The following is a 17,213-nucleotide window of genomic DNA, read 5'->3' as shown; positions in this document are numbered from 1 at the left end:
CTTAACCACTGCACCACCAGGGAAGCCCTGGAGGCAACTTTTACAACAGTTTGTTTGGACTTACCCCATTCTTTTCCACTCTTGGATATTACTGTGAATAAACTACATCTTGTTTAACCATTCTTTTTTCATGGACATTTGAGTTGTTTCTATTTTTTTCTATTACAGTGAATATTCTTGTACGTGTTCCTTTTGCACTTATTTAAGGGTATAACCTGGGTAGATACTGGTAACTGGAACTGCTGGGTCACAGAAAATGCTCATTTAAAAAATTTAATAGATGTTTTTAATTTGTTCTCTAAAAGTTGTGCTACCATAGTATATGGGTGGATTCATTTTTCCATGTACCAAACACCTGATACAAACTTTTTAAATGTTTGTCAATCTAATACCTAAAGCATATCTCATTACTGGTTCACTTTGTATTCTGTAATCTCTAGGAAGGTTGAACATCTATGGTTATTAGCATTTCATGTTTCTTTTACTGAGAATTGTTTGTTTATTCATATTCTTGGCCACATTTCTATTGGGTTGTCTTATTAATTTATAGAAGTAATTGATATATTATGCATAGAAACCCTTATGTGTTGAAATATTTTATCCTTTTTTCTTAATTTATGGTGTCTTCTGTCCTACACAATTTTATTTTCTTGTAGTCAGTTTTACTAACTTTATCGTTTAGAGCTTCTGCTTTCTGTGTCTTGTTTAGGAAAACTACTACCCAAGATAATAAGGATATTCTGTAATATTTGTAAAACACTTAATCTAATTTTTTACTTTTTCTATGTAGATTTGGAGTTGATTTTTATGAGTAGTATGAGACAAGGTTGTATATTTCTTTTTTTTTTTTTTTTTTTTGTTTGTTTGTTTGTTTGTTTTTTTGCGGTACGCGGGCCTCTCACTGCTGTGGCTTCTCCCGTTGTGGAGCACGGGCTCCGGACACGCAGGCTCAGAGGCCATGGCTCACGGGCCCAGCCGCTCCACGGCATGTGGGATCTTCCCAGACCAGGGCACGAACCCGTGTCCCCTGCATCGGCAGGCGGACTCTTAACCACTGCGCCACCAGGGAAGCCCTGTATATTTCTTGATATTTTTTTCAAACAGATATCTGATTGTCCCCATATTATTGGCTATTAACAGAGTTCATCTGAAGATTTGAAATGCCATTTATAACATATGATAAATTTCCACATACACGGATCAATTTCTGAATTCAATTTTTGTTTCTACTGATTTATTCTCAAACTAATATGACAAGATTTCACCTGCTACAGCTTTATAATATGCTTTGATTTTTATTCAAATGTCTCTTCTTTGTTCTTTTACAAAATTGCCTTTGCTATTCATAACATTTACTTTCAAATAAATTTTAAAATCATCTTGCCAAGTTGCATTAAAAAATCCCACTGGGATTTTTTATTGGAATTGCATTAAATTCATGAGCTAATTGAGATAAATTAACTAGGAGAAATGACATTTTACAATCTTGAGTCTTCCCGTGGCACGTAAATGTGGTATACTCTGATATTACCATTGGTTTCAGCCATCTGCTTGATGAATTCAGCTCGCTGCTTCCAGGTAAATTCTTCTCTCAGTTTTCTGAGAAAAGGGATCTTCCAACTTTCTAGGGCAGTAGTCTCCAAATTATTTTGATTACGTATCCCTATGGGTAAAATTTGTGAGCATGAAAAAATATATATAAATCATTTGCACATATTATTATACTAATATGTGCTTTATGAAATATACAAAGAAATAATTTAAATAATGAGATAAAGATTAAATAAACAATAATTTTTAAACAAACATCTTATTGTGTTTTTTAAACTCTTTGCTCTCATTAAAAATAGTAGTGGTAGGAAAATACCAGTAGGTAAGATGATTTTTAGCAAAAACAATGTGACTACATATGTTTAATTTAAAATAATTTTAAATTATTTTTCATGAAACAGGAGTGGGAAGGGCTGGCTTTTTAATCAATATGGGGGTATAATTTATGTAAAATAAATTGCATTCATCCAAACTATAGTTTGAAGAATTTTGAAAAATGTATTCAGCTGTGTGAGCACCACCACAATTGAGATACAGCATAATTCCTTCCCCACCAAAATCATCCTCATGTCCTTTGCAGTCAACCCCTTTCTCCACCCCGGTACTTGGAAATTGACATGGTTTTTGCCACTATAAAATAGTTTGTCCTTTCTAGAATTATATATATGAACAATCATAAAATATGGGCTCTGATGTGTGTCTTCATTGACTAAGCATGATGAATTTGGAGATTCCACGTACCCGTAATTCGTTCTTTTTTACTGCTGAGTAAAAAAGGGAAGCCCTATTGGACAGTTTTGAGCAGAGGAGTGAAATGAGGTACAAATTACAGAATTCTCCAGGTTGTGGTGTTTTGGTGCTATGAATAGTCTGAGGAGAGTTAAGGGCAGAATCAGAGACAAATTAGGAGTCTACTGCAAAAGATGATGTTGGGGGGGTTCCCTGGTGGCGCAGTGGTTGAGAGTCCGCCTGCCAATGCAGGGGACACGGGTTCGTGCCCCGGTCCGGGAAGATCCCGCATGCCGCGGAACAGCTGGGCCCGTGAGCCATGGCCGCTGAGCCTGCGCGTCCGGAGCCTGTGCTCCGCAACGGGAGAGGACACAACAGTGAGAGGCCCGCGTACCGCAAAAAAAAAAAAAAAAGGTCCTCAAACATAGCAATGTCTAGTATTCCCAAGAACAAGGCAGAGATGTGCCTTACGTAGAAAATACTTGTGTTATCTAAGCTTCCTTCACACAAGAGTTACAGCGCTGTTGGCCATGAGTTCAACTAATGAATCAACAATATACATTAAATAAGGTGTCTTTAAACAGACACACACATAAAATAAGGTTATGTATTGATAGTTTTACCAAAATGTGAAGAGGCTGGCAGAAACCTAATCCTGTATTTCTCCTAGGAGCAGTATTCAGTTTTGCTCAGTGTTTGCTAAGAATTTATAGACCATAACTCTTCTGAACAGAAAGAATCAACTATAACATAATGGAAATATTTTCAAACATCTTTTAAAAATGATGTCAAAAAAAGCAGGTACCATCTCAACTAACTGCTGGATGGTTATCTTTACCTTGAAATAACATCTTTTTTAGCAGCTTCTGCTAGGAAGCATATCTTTGTGAGCCACTTACAGAAAAAAATGTCAGCGAATCGTGACACTTGTCTTTTCGCAAAAGAAAATGTGTATTAGAACATAACTTCAAGACAGTAAAGAATGAGAACGCTGCCTTCAATTGCGTCTGAATATTCCTTTAAAACGAGAAACAAGGCAGCTATGTTAAATCGGAGCAATGGGTAAACGGTTTCTATTATCCTATTCTCCTTTTGGCATATATAAAATATGTAACTGTAAAGTTGCTTAAACAACACTACAGTAATATTCGACTACTTGCTGGAGTGTCATCACCATCTGATGGACACCTCATGATTGGTTGGTTATGTCACTGACCCCCATCAAAAGGTGAGGACACTTTGTTACAATATTATAACAAACAACTCGTTGGCTTTAAGGCAGATTCCTTGGTCACTGGAGTTGTGACCTCACCGCTTTAAAGGTACAAACTGCAATCATGCGAAACTATCAAATTAAATAACAGCAAGAAAGTAGTCCACGTTCGGGGCCGGTGTCAGTGGTGAGACCAGACACGTGCAGCCACTCATCTAAGGCTGAAGATGGACGAGCACGTCTGGCCTTGAACAGAGCGGGACTAAGGGACTTCCAACAAGCTCACTGTGAAGCTGAACTATTCCACGGCACCGGAAACGGCAACTCCCACTTGGGGCGCTGCGGACACACGAGTCTAGGCTGCCTTCCAGGAAGCCAAAAAAAAAAAAAAAAAAAAAGGAAAAGAAAGAGAAAAAGAAGGGATAGTGGAGAGCAGGGCTTCGGCCGCCGCCCACACGCCGCGCCCTCGCCTCTTCGCGGTCGCGGCCGCCGCCCTTGGCCCCCTGGCCACTCCCAGGTGGCTCAGCCCTCGGACCCCGCGGCCGGCCGGGCGCCGCCCGCCTGCGGGGACCTCAGGTGCGTACCCCGCCCCCGCCGCAGCCGCCATTAAGAGCGGGTGCTTTGCTTGGAACTTTCTCGTCCCGCGGGCCTGACGGAGGGGAGGCCTGGGGAGACCGCCCGCCCAGGCGCGCGGGCTGCAAGCACCCTCTTCGCCGCCAGCCCGACCGGCCCCCGAACCGGCGCCCCGCGGGCAAGGCCCGAGGAGTGGGGGTGGGGCGGGGAACTTCTGGCGCGGGGGCAACGGTAGCACGCACGGAACGCGCATACCTCTCCCTTCTGATTGGCTGAGCGGAGGCTGTGGGGGCGGATGCTGCCGACCCTGGGCTCTCTAAGGCCCGATGTACGTGAGGCCACGCTCCAGCTGGCGTACGTGAGGATACCGCGCTGCGTGCGGACGCGGGGCGGGTCAGACGCTGTTGCCTGGTAACTGCGCCCGGCTCCATGGCAGAGGTGTCCCGACACCGCCCCTCACGTCGCGCACGTTGCCGAGTGGCGCGCGGTGTGGGGTTTGTCGTGGGCGTGGTCACTGGGGCGGCCACCAGTGGCCGGTTTGTTGGCAGAAAACCAACCTAGAGGTCAGAAGAAGGGTCTCTGGTCCTAGACTACAGTCCCTCACTATTATGATTTAGAGATAAAGGAGAAAAAAGTCTTGCAGGGCTATATTCCCCGTGCTTCGAACCCAAGCTTTGCTGTTTAATAACAGCTTTATTGACATAACGCCATGAAATTCACCTTTAAAAGTGTATAATTCAGTGGTTTTTGTTTATTCACAGAGCTGTGCAACCATCACCAGTAATTCTAGAACGTTTTCATCACCCCCAAAGAAACCCCATATCCATTAGGCAGTCATTCCCCTTTCCCATCCCCGCCCTGGACACCGCCAATGTGCTTTGTATCCCTATGTCTCTGCCTATTGCAGGTATTTCCTAAGGATAGAATCATCAAAGGGAGTGTTTTGGATCTGGCTTCTTTCATTCCTTCTTATGGCTGAATAATAATTCATTGTGTGGATATACCACATTCTCATTTTCTATCAATTGATGAATGTTTTTGGATTATTTCCACTTTGGGGCCATTACGAATACTGCTGTTGAACATCAGTGTTCAAGTTTTTGTGTGGACACTTGTTTTCAACTCTTGGGTACATAGCAAGGAATGGAATGGCTGAGCCAAAAATGCCACCGTTTAGTTTCCTGCTGTTAATTTGAAGTAAGCAGATGTCTAAATACGGGATTGGAAATTGGCAAATTGGATATTGCTCATAGCAGCAATCGAAGAGTTGAGCAGCCTTTTCTTTTCTTCCACCTGGAGAGGAAGGCTTGATCTGTGTGACCGGCCACCTTGCCTTCAGTGGACACAGGGCTTGGCACCAGGCTACTGCACGTGTTAATCCATTTGGAGCGGGTCAACTTTCTTTCTGCCTTCCTGTTGTTTAGTGCCCGATGTTTGCTGCCCAGAGCTCTGGGTCTTTGCCCACACCTGCTGCCTGGAAGATCTCTTCTCAGGCAGAACTTGCTAACATGCTTTCAGTCTCATCTGCCAGATTGTTGACTCAGAACCATTTCGGGGGGTTCTGGCTTTCATTTTGCCTTCATTACCTGCTATTCTGCTGTATCTGTGCAGGTCTGTCTAACTCGAGACCGCAGGATGTGGATTTTATTCACATAAAAATCACTTTGTTTCCCCCATGTCTTTCCTGCCAGCAGTGTATGTTTTCACATAGCACGTGCTCATTAGATTTTTTAAAAAATTTTAAACATTTGTTTGGCTAAGCTAAAGTTCTTGATTATTTGTTAAGCTTTTTTTTTTTTTTCATTTAATTTGGCCACGCTGCACAGCTTGTGGAATCTTAGTTCCCCGACCAAGGACTGAACCTGTGGAGTCCTAACCACTGGACCTCCAGGGAATTCCCAAGCATTTAATTTTCACTTTTTTTTTTCGTTTTTGGACATTGAAAATACATATTATGTCTCGTTCTTTTCCATACTCCTTGGTCATTCCAGAAGAGTCCTGGTTGTCTTGAAATTTGTTATTATTCTTTTTTTAGGATATTTTTCCCTAGCTTGAGATATAATTGACATATAACACTGTATTAGTTTTAGGAGTACAACATAGTGATTTGACATATGTATGTATTGTGAAATGACTACCACAATAAGTTTAGTCAACATCCATCACATCACATAATTACAATTTTTTTTCTTGTGGTAAAATCTACTCTCTAAGCAACTTTCAAATATACAGTACAGTATTGTTAACTGTAGTCACCATGCTGTACATTACATCCCCAGGACTAATTTATTTTATAACTGGGAATTTGTACCTCTTGACCACTTCAATACATTTCTGTTGAATGCTGAATAGGTACACCTGCATTTGTAGTTTCCACTTACTGTAGGCCTGGGCTGAGTCAGGGAGAAGGTGGCACCTTGGGAACTTGCTAATTAAAATCAAGGCCTCAGGGATCTGAAAAATTAACCTTTGGAAAGGTAAATTTAGAAACAGTTTAAAAAATAAAGCAGGTGTCTATTTCAAGATTTCAGAGTTTGATAAGTGGAGTGGATGACATTCCAAAATTTAAGTGGTGGAAATGAATTCTAGAACAGGGATGGGCAAATTTTTTTTGTAAAGGGTCAGATAATAAATATTTCCACCTCTGAGGACATGTGGTCTCTGTCACATGCAACCCTGCCTTTGCAGGAAAGCAGTCAATGGACAAGATGCAAGCCAATGAGTGTGGCTATGTTCCAATAAAACTTTATTTATAAAAAGAGGTGGTAGTCTGGTTTTGATGTTTGCTTTTCGTTAGTAAAATATAACACTGAAAAGGAGAGAAAGTCCTCAAAGTTTGCTGGGAAAACTGTGAGATTTGAGAGTTGTTTCAGTTTACATCTCTAGTTTTAAAAAAGCAAAAAGTTAAGCACTATATAAAATCTGTGATCAAAATGAACATAGCTGGTGCTTTAGATTTCAGTAGAGAAGTTAATCACCATATAGGCTTTGGGGGTTTGAACTCTGGTACAAGCTCTCATTGTCAAGGATTTTTAACTATTAGAATGCAATGATTTTGTTTCTCAGGGAAATGTCCTCAAGGTGGGAAACCACCTGATTAGCTTATAACCATGGTTCATTAGTTTGGATGTGCTATTGACACATGGTGTGTTCTAAATCATAAAATGTAAAAGACAAAGTTCCTGCCTCCATTTGCTGTTAAGTAAAGGGTGCAAACAAAGCAATAATTATGAAACATACATTTTTAAAATTATTGCTGGTGGCACAGTTGACACCAACCGAAAATAGCCTTTTTGAGTTCCACCTAGTTTCATTCTGCCTGTTATTTTATTCTCTGTTAAAGTTTTGGCATCACAGTCCTCTCAGAGATTACTGTGGTGTAATTACAGATTAGGTGCAAGCATAAGAGCCTGGAATATGCCAGTCCCTTAAGTGGGCTCAGATCTCTAGTGGCTCTCAGTGTGAGCATCTCACAACACTGTGTCTGGTTCTACTGTTTAAAAATGCATATTTTTCATACATCATGGCCCCTACACTACATCATTGGATGATTAATGGAAGAAACAATGACCCATGTCAACACTGCAGGGAAAACTGGCTCTGCAGGACTTAGCAAGGGGTCACAGAGCGGTCACGATGAATCCACTACTCATGTCATCAACATGAGAGTCACCATACTGTGGCTTTGAGGGTTCCAGTAGCTGCTAGGTGACCAGCCAAGTATGTGATAAGGCTTTAGAGAGACTGCAAAATATTCAAGTTATGGCTAGACGACGTGAAATCTAAAGACATATCTATCGATGGCAAAGTTCTAAGAAAAAAGGGAAACCACCACCAAAGAGGGGATGGACTTGTGATAGACGACGCAGAGCCCGCTAGGGGTGGTTGACAGATTTCAGAACTACTTACCTGAAAAAATGTGTGGTGTCGGCAAAGTTGCATCTGCTGATAAAGAGCTAGAAAAGCCTCTCCCCTAAACAATGAAAGAAATCATGGAAGCAAAATGTTCTCTCTGGGAAAGATATGTACTGCTTCCTCGGATGATGTTGACCATGCTTGAATTTGCCTTTTGGTATACCTACTTCCATTGTAAGACTCGACTCCGCTGAATGAGACATAGTCTTTTTTTTTTTTTAACAGTGCTTGAATTAGTTAACTCTGAAAGATAATGGTCAAGAATATATTTCTTGGGCTTCCCTGGTGGCGCAGTGGTTGGGAGTCCACCTGCCAATGCAGGGGACACAGGTTTGTGCCCCGGTCCGGGAAGATCCCACATGCCGCGGAGCGGCTGGGCCCGTGAGCCATGGCCACTGAGTCTGGAGCCTGTGCTCCGCAACGGGAGAGGCCACAACAGTAAGAGGCCCGCATACCGCAAAAAAAAAAAAAAAAAAAAAAAAGAATATATTTCTTCATCACAGTTTTAAAAAACAGTAAGATATTAAAGAGCTTGGTTCCAGGTTTATCTTTAGAACAGTGCAAATTTACCCACGTGAGTCCTTTTTTAAAACAAATATTTGCTTTATTTTAGATAAAAGTTGAACACATGTTCACTATATTTAAAAGCTTATTTAAAAATCTTTGTGAGATTTCTGTAACTTCCAATGGGAAAATTATTTTAATATTTCAACAAGTAATGCAGCTGACACGTAAAGATAAAGAAAAGAAATTGGAGTGAAACTCTAACTTTGCCAATAGATGTGTTTTGCATAAATAAAAATTTCAAGTTGGACCTTTTAACATGAAGTAATTTAATCAGAATTCTTTTTTTTAATGAGTAAATAAGTTTATTTATTTATTTTTGGCTGAGTTGGGTCATCGTTGCTGTGCACGGGCTTTCTCTAGTTGCAGCAAGCGGGGGCTACTCTTTGTTGCGGTGTGGTGGCTTCTCTTGTTGCGGAGCACGGGCTCTACATGCGAGGGCTTCAGTAGTTGTGGCACATGGGCTCTAGAGTGCAGGCTCAGTAGTTGTGGTGCATGGGCTTAGCTGCTCCGCGGCATGTGGGATCTTCCTGGCCCAGGGCTCGAACCTGTGTCTCCTGCATTGGCAGACAGATTCTAAACCACTACGCCACCAGGGAAACCCCCAATTCAGTGGGTTTTTTAATATATACATGGAGTTGGGCAGTCATCACCACAGTCAGTGTCAGAACATTTTCATCACCCTGAATAGAAACCCTGTACCCTTTAGCTACCCCACCTTCCAGCCCTAAGCAACCACTTATCTACTTTCTGTCTGTATAGATTTCCCTATTCTGGACATTTCATATGCATTGACTCATGTAATATGTGGTTCCCTTGATTTTAAAACGAGGGGGCCCATAGAAGTCAGAGGTGAAAGGAACCTTCACAGTAAGTGATTGATTTAGTCATAGAGGAGGAGCCTGAGGGCCGCCGCCCACTGGGCTCCCAAAACAGGTTGGTGGTCTGGGGAATCCACAATCTAGCTTTCCTGGCCCCTGCTTCTGTGAGAACCAGTCCATCATGCCTCATGCCCTGTAAGCTTGTGTCACCAGCCTAACTTGGTGTGTCCTCTGGTGTTCACTGTTGATGCCACTGTGTGATGGCAGTTTCTTTCTGGCAAGGGGAGCAGGAGAGGATGCAGCCACCGGGTTAGGGGTGCAGGGAATGTTCCATGAACAGCGTTGACTAAGGACTATCCAGGGAGGACTTCCCTGGTGATCCAGTGGCTAAGAGTCTGTGCTCCCAATGCAGGGGGCCTGGGTTCGATCCCTGGTCAGGGAACTAGATCCCACATGCCACAACTAAAGATGCGGCATGCTGCAACTAAAAAGAGATCCTGCATGTGGCAACGAAGATCCTGTGTGCCGCAACTAAGACCTGGCACAGCCAAATAAATAAATAAATTTCTTTTTTAAAAAAAAAGACTATCCAGGGAAATGACCTCTTGGGACAGGCAAAGAACAGTTCAGTGAATTTCTGTTGTAATCCACATACAGCCGTTTCTAGAGAGCAGAAAGCCCCAAACGAAATGCATCCTTCCCCATCAAGCCTGACGGGACTCAGTCCCCTCCAGCGTTCTTACCATCAAAAAGTACTCAGGTGCTCTTGAAAAGTTCTGGTAATGAAACAGGACCTCTCCTCGCCTGTGGCATCCCCACGGGCTGTTGGTATGGTGTCCCTCCCATTTCTTAACACACACTGAATGTGATTGACATAGCAGATCTACAGCAATTGAAGGTGAGAAGTGGAAACAGCAGTAGGCAGGAAGTTGCCCAGTGTCTCGCTTTTCATGGACAAATCAACATGTTTGTAACCTGAGAATACATCTGCTCCTTTTTCCCTGTCTGGGATAATAAAGGGAAAATAAGAATTATGAATGAAAATATTCTGAGCTCCCAAAGGATCAGGATAGGGCATAATCTAAGTGAATAGCCTGGTAAGTGGCAAAAATAGCGTGCCTTTGCTGTTTCATACTTTGTGATACCCCTTTCTTCGGCCTGCTGTACTAAGTGATGATCATGGACTCTAGATGCTAGAGCAAAGAGTTTCTAAGACTTAACATGTGTCCTTGGTGGTCCTGCTTGCTGCTTTTTCTGACTCCAGCTCTGTGGGAATAGAGTCCTTGTTATGACAAACAACATTCACAAACTTCTATCTGTTCTCAAATATGGGTGTGATAACAAGAAGAGTGTCAAAGTCTTGATATTAAGATAATTATTTAAAAACTTCAAATTGGGACTGCCCTGGCAGTCCAGTGGTTAGCACTCCGCGTTTGCACTGCAGGGGGTAGGGGTTCGATCCCTGCTCGGGGAACTAAGATCCTGCAAGCCTCGCAGCATGCCTAAATAAATAAATGTTTTTAAAAATAAATAAATAGGGGCTTCCCTGGTGGCCCAGTGGTTGAGAGTCCGCCTGCTGATGCAGGGGACACGGGTTCATGCCCCAGTCCGGGAGGATCCCACGTTCCGTGGAGCGGCTGGGCCCGTGAGCCATGGCCGCTGAGCCTGCGCGTCCAGAGCCTGTGCTCCGCAACGGGAGAGGCCACAGCAGTGAGAGGCCCGCGTATGGCAAAAAAATAATAATAATAAATAAATAAATAAATAAAATAAAATCTTCAAATTGCAGTATATTTCCTCACCTGTTCATGCCCAGGTCTTGCCTCTTAATTTATGTTCCTGGTATGATGTCACACCCTCATGTTCTATTTCATAATAGGGAAAGTTATAAAAAAATTTTAAGTCAAACAATTTGCATCCTAATGGCTCTGTACGTGCTAGTCTACATTCTTTCTTTCTCAGGAAGACCTTAGCTCTAACTTAAGAGATCCTCAAGGATCCTCAAGTGTCTTCAGAAGATGTAGATAGACAGTAGTTATATTTTTAGAATTCCTTTTCAGCCTGCTATATCCATCCAGATTGGCTAGGGTAGGCGATGGTTAAAAACACCACCAGATTTTGGTGCACTCAAGGAGCAAGGATTTATTTCTTGCTTGTGCTAGAGGTCTCTTGTGATTTGCTGTGGGTCTGATCCACAGTTTCCTCAATCTGGAACCCAACCATATGGAACGTGGCAGATCCATTGCATAGAAAGGAGTGTGGCAGGAACCTCTGTGTGGAAGTGATGTCATTTCCCTGACATCCTCAGCCAAGGCAAGGCACGCGGCCACATACCTTCAAGTGGGCAAGGAATTGAACCACGGGCTCTGAAAGAAACGTTTGCAAATATTTCTGAATAGCCTTATAGGACCACCGTACTTCACCCCCGTAGATCTTTAGGCTTCCTCCCACATACATATTTATGTTGATCTGTTTATCTTTTGCTTAAAAACATAATTAAGCCAGATATTGCAGGGGCAGGACACAGTGACAGGCGCTTACATTGTATGCTCTAGTTCAAAGAACTCTTTTTATGATGTTAGAGAAACTTTTTCAAAGAAACTTTTTAATGCTCACTTGATTTAGAGTTTGGGGAAAATTAGAATGAGCTTTCATGCAGAAGTCCTAGCAGGAAAAGGAAGGAAGGGATTTTCTCTTCCCATCTGTAATACACAAAGCCACTTCCCTCCTTTTCCTGTGTATGTGGACTAGAATGTGGTGCCAGGCATGGTCATGCTGAAATCTGACAAAAAAACACTGGATCAATAAAGGACCTTACCTTCCTTCCTCCTCGTCTGGGAAATAGTTAACATGCCTCTCTAGCATACCTGAATTTATTTTATGAGAAGGTGATATCTAGGTTTAGTGGAAAATACACTATGGAAAGTTAGCATTGCTCTATACAGATCTTAGGCAAATCACTTACTGTCTCTAAGTGTTGGTTTCTTCACCTTTAAAGGAAGGGTTGAACTAGGTCACCTGTGAGGACTCTCACAGCTCTAAACATGTTGAGCAGGACACTGAATTTCTACCACTCACTTTCCTAATACTTCTCTTTCCTAGGGATCATGGCCCAAGTAGCAATGTCCACCCTGCCCATCACAAATGAGGAGTCCTCGGAGAGCAGGATGGTGGTGACGTTCCTCGTGTCTGCCCTTGAGTCCATGGTGAGATGGCTTTGCAGTTCTATAAAATGTCACGTGGTTGGATCACTGCCGAACATCAGAACGGTGAAACACTTCACTGACACTTTTGATGTTCAGCTTCAGTGTTAGATCCTATCTGTGTACACATATCCTTTTTTATAGGGGATTATGGGCTTGTCAGATAATTAAGAAATTTTTTTCTTACATTGTGGATGGAATTGTATAAATGTAATCTCTCTAGATCTGAAAATTTAATGAAGGCACCTCCGTTACCTTGTTTGAGAATACTTTTTGTTTAAAGTCAAAGGTAAATTAATAATCCAGGGGTTTCCCTGGTGGTGCAGTGGTTGAAAATCCACCTGCCAATGCAGGGGACATGGGTTCAAGCCCTGGTGCAGGAGGATCCCACACGCCACGGAGCAACTAAGCCCATGTGCCACAGCTACTGAGCCCGCGTGCCACAACTACTGAAGCCTGCGCGCCTAGAGCCTGTGCTCTGCAACAAGAGAAGCCACCGCAGTGAGAAGCCCGCACACCTCAATGAAGAGTAGCCCCCGCTCACTGCAACGAAGACCCAACACAGCCAAAAATAAATAAATAAAATAAATTTTTAAAAAATTAATAATCCATTGATATGCATCTATTTACATCCAAAGTGTAAAATTTACCTTGTGGGTGAAAATTTGAGGGGAGATTTACATAACCTCAAAGCATCTGATCACAACATATTGATTAAAAAACAGAACATCAGTAACTTTATAAAAGTAGAGAAACCTGACAGCCACCCCCTTAATCAAGTGACCAAGGGGAACATCAGGAGTAATGGGACGGAGGGACCTCCCGAGCTTCCTGGTGGGAGGAACTGAGGAGGAGCAGTGCTGCGTCCTGGCATTCTTGCCTGCAAGGAGGAAGCATAGGACAAACCCAAATTTACAGACATCCTACAGAATAACTGGGCTGCACTTCCATAAATGTCAGTCTCACGAAAGACAAAGATGGAGATCTGTCTGTTCCAGATGGAAGGAGACTGGAGAGACAGGACAGCCTATAGAAAGTGCGACCCTGGATTGGATCCTGGACCAGAAAAAAATCTAGAGAGAGATTTACTTTTTCTATAAAGAACATTATTGGGTCAATTGGCAAAATACCAAACACACAGGTAACTCACTCACATACACACACGCATACCTAGACCCATCATATTTAAACTGTAGAAAACCAACTATAAAGAGAAAATTTTAAAGCAACTTATGGTAAACTGAATAACAGCCCCCAAAGATGTCCTGTCCTCATCCCCAGAGCCTGTGAACGTTACCTTATTTGGCAAAAGAAAGTGTACAGATGTGACTAAGCTAAGGATCTTGAGATGGGAGATTATCCTAGATTATCTGAGGGTAAATAAAAATGTTTTAAAAAAAACCCTGGAATGAATTTTTTTAAAAAACATAAGATCTATTTGAAGAGAACTAGAAATATCTTACCCCAGAACTGACCACATTCCTTCTTTTGACAAATATTCATGAAGCAGCTCCTATATGTCAAGGTCTTCTAGGTGCTGGGGCCAGAAGACTTGAGAAGACAGATAAGGTCCCCCTCACATAGATTTCATGTTCTATTTGGGGAGACAGACAATAAACAAACTCTGTGTGTGTGTGTGTGTGTTTGTTTGTATCAGTAAATATAATAAATATAATATTATTTTAAAACGAGGGTCAGGGGCACTTCCCTTGTGGTCCAGTGGCTAAGACTCTGCATTCCCAATGCAGGGGGCCTGGGTTCGATCCCTGCTCAGGGAACTAGATCCCACACACATGCCACAACTAAAGATCCCACATGTCGCAACTAAGACCTGGCACAGCCAAGTAAATAAATAAATATTTTTTAAAAAAATAATTTGGCTTCCCTGGTGGCGCAGTGGTTGAGAGTCCGCCTGCCGATGTAGGAGACACGGGTTCATGCCCCGGTCCGGGAAGTTTCCAAATGCTGCGGAGCGGCTGGACCCGTGAGCCATGGCCGCTGAGCCTGCACGTCTGGAGCCTGTGCTCCGCAACGGGAGGGGCCACAACAATGAGAGGCCTGCGTACCGCAAAAAAAAAAAAAAAAAAAAAAGTGGCTAGTAGCTTTGGGGCTTCCCTGGTGGTGCGGTGGTTAAGAGTCCGCCTGCCGATGCAGGGGACACGGGTTCGTGCCCCAGTCCGGGAAGATCCCACATGCCGCGGAGCGGCTAGGCCCGTGAGCCATGGCCACTGAGCCTGCACGTCCGGAGCCTGTGCTCCGCAACAGGAGAGGCCACAACAGTGAGAGGCCCACGTATCACAAAAAAAAAATAAATAAATAAAAAATAATTTATAAAACAGGGGTCAGAAAACAGAGGTTTAGGGGAGAGAACAGATAGTTAAGAGGGGTGGTCTGGGAGAAATTCTCTGGGCAGTTGCCCTTTATGCAAAGACCTAGATGAAGTGAGGAAGTGAGTCAGGCCAGTATCTGGGGGCAGAGTATTCAAAGCACCAAGAACAGCTTGTGCAAAGGCCCCTTGGCAGGAACAAGTTTGGTGTTTTCAAGGAATATCAAGAAGTCCAGTAACACTGGAGCAGAGGGAGGAAAGAAGATGTGGTCAGAGGTCAAGTACAAGAGGCTGCGACTTCCCTTGCAGTCCAGTGGTTAAGACTCTGCGCTCCCAATGCCCGGGGTCACGGGCTCAGTCCCTGGTCAGGGGAACTAAGATCCCGCATGTCACATGGTGCAGCCAAAAAAAAAAAAAAAGATCATATCAAGACTGGGACTTTTTCCCTCAGGTAGTGGGAAGGCATTGGAAGGTTTTGAGCAAAGGAGTGATGGCAGGGGCGGGGGTGCTTGTGTAAACAGTCGATGACTGTGGAACACGAGTGGACGCAGGGGACCAGTTTGCAGGCCATGGTTCACGTGGGAGGTTTTGGTGGCCTGGACTAGGGTGGGAGTGGCGGAGATAAGAAGCGATGGGACCACAAAGATCTGATGAAGGTAGAGTTGCTAGGACTTACCGACGGATTGGATGGGAGCTATGACATTTTCTTGAAAGACTCAAGTTTTGTGTGTGTGTGGTAGGATATATATATATACATGACGTAAAATTTACCATCTTCACCATTTTTAAGTGTACGGTTCAGTGGCATTAAGTACATTCACACTGTTGTGTGACCCTCACCACTGCCCATCTCCAGAACTTTTTCATCTTCTTAAACTGAAACTCTGCCCTCATTAAACTGTTATTCTCACTCACCCCTTCCTCAAGTCTTCAGAAACCGAGGTGTGTGTGTGTGTGTGTTTTAATAAAACGTTATCATACTTAGGAATACTTTTACTATTTACAGAAAAGCTGGAGAATTCCCTGGTGGTCCAGTGCTTAGGACTTTGTGCTTTCACTGCAGGGGACCCGGGTTCGATCCCTGGTTGGGGAAATAATATCCCACAAGCCGCGTGGCCTGGCCAAAAACATAAATAAATAAATAAAAGCTGTAAAGATCATACAGAGAGCCCCTACATACTCCTCACCCACCCATAACTTACATAACTGTGATACGTTATATGTAACTCTGGTACATTTGCCGAAACTAATAGATCAATACCGTACATCACTATTAACCAACTCCAGATTTCACTCAAATTTCATCAGCTTTTCCACTGATGTCCTTTTTCTGCTCCAGGCTCCACCCTGTGATCCCACATGGCATTTAGTCATCCTGTCCCGTTAGGCTCCTCTGATCTGTGACAGTTTCTCAATCTCCTCTTGCTCCGGACGCGCAGGCTCAGCGGCCATGGCTCACGGGCTCAGCCGCTCCGCGGCATGTGGGATCTTCCCGGACTGGGGCACAAACCCGTGTCCTCTGCATCGGCAGGCGGACTCTCAACCACTGTGCCACCAGGGAAGCCCTCCTCTTATTTTTGATGACTTTGACAGTTCTGCAGAGTTCCGGTCAGGTATTTTATCGAATCTCCTTCCGTTTGGGTTTCTCTGATGTAGCCCTCCTGTTTAGACCTGCCTGGGTTATGGAGTTTTGGAAAGAAGACCAGAGAGGTGAGATGCCTCATCTTCTCATCATATCGCATCAGGGGTGCGTGGCACCAACGTGTCACTGGTGAGGCTCACCTGGACCCCTGGGTCAGGGTGGCGCGATGGTTCATTTTGTGTGTCAACTCGCTGGTTGAAGAACATTTCTGGGTGTATCTGTGAGGGTGTTTGGGGAAAAGATTAGCGTTTGAATTGGTGAGCTGTGTAAAGCAGGTGGCCCTCCCCAGCGTGGGTGGGCATCAGCCAATCCATTGAGGGTCTGAATAGAACAAAAAGACAGAAGGAGGCTGAGTTTGCTCTCCATCTGACTGCGTGAGCTGGGACATCCATCATCCCCGGCCCTCGCACTCCTGGTTCTCAGGCCTTCAGACTCGGGCTGGAATCTACATCAGGGGTCCCCAGCCCTCAGGCCTTTGAACAACACCACTGGCTTTCCTGGGTCTCCAACTTGAAGATGGTGGGACTTAGCTTCTGTTATCACAAGAGCCAATTCCTTATGATAAATCTCATTATATGTACATATGTAATCTCAGTGTTATATATATGTGTATATTATACATAATTATTTAACATTGTGATTACATTTATATATATAAAATCTCCTATTGGTTCTGTTT

General features: G+C 43.4%; 1 protein-coding gene across 3 annotated transcripts in view; it reads left to right on the top strand.

Annotated features, from left to right (window-relative positions):
* The first annotated feature begins 3,652 nt into the window (after positions 1-3,652).
* LOC308629587 (general transcription factor II-I repeat domain-containing protein 2) overlaps positions 3,653-17,213 on the top strand; it is a 55,452-nt gene continuing 41,891 nt past the window's right edge. For 2 of the 3 annotated variants that reach the window (XM_081257601.1, XM_081257599.1), the window contains exons 1-2: positions 3,653-4,069; positions 12,466-12,569. In XM_081257601.1, the coding sequence (XP_081113727.1) occupies positions 12,471-12,569 (99 nt within the window). In that variant the 5' untranslated portion in view covers positions 3,653-4,069; positions 12,466-12,470. Of the gene's footprint in view, positions 4,070-12,465; positions 12,570-16,175; positions 16,506-17,213 lie in introns of those variants that run through there. The other variant, XM_081257600.1, reaches the window with a different exon arrangement.

This window comes from Mesoplodon bidens, assembly GCF_964165515.1.
Source record: "Mesoplodon bidens genome assembly, chromosome: 15".
NCBI classification, from domain to species: Eukaryota; Metazoa; Chordata; class Mammalia; order Artiodactyla; family Ziphiidae; genus Mesoplodon; species Mesoplodon bidens.
Note: the sequence above shows the minus strand (reverse complement) of the source record. Positions and strands in the feature narration are given on the sequence as shown.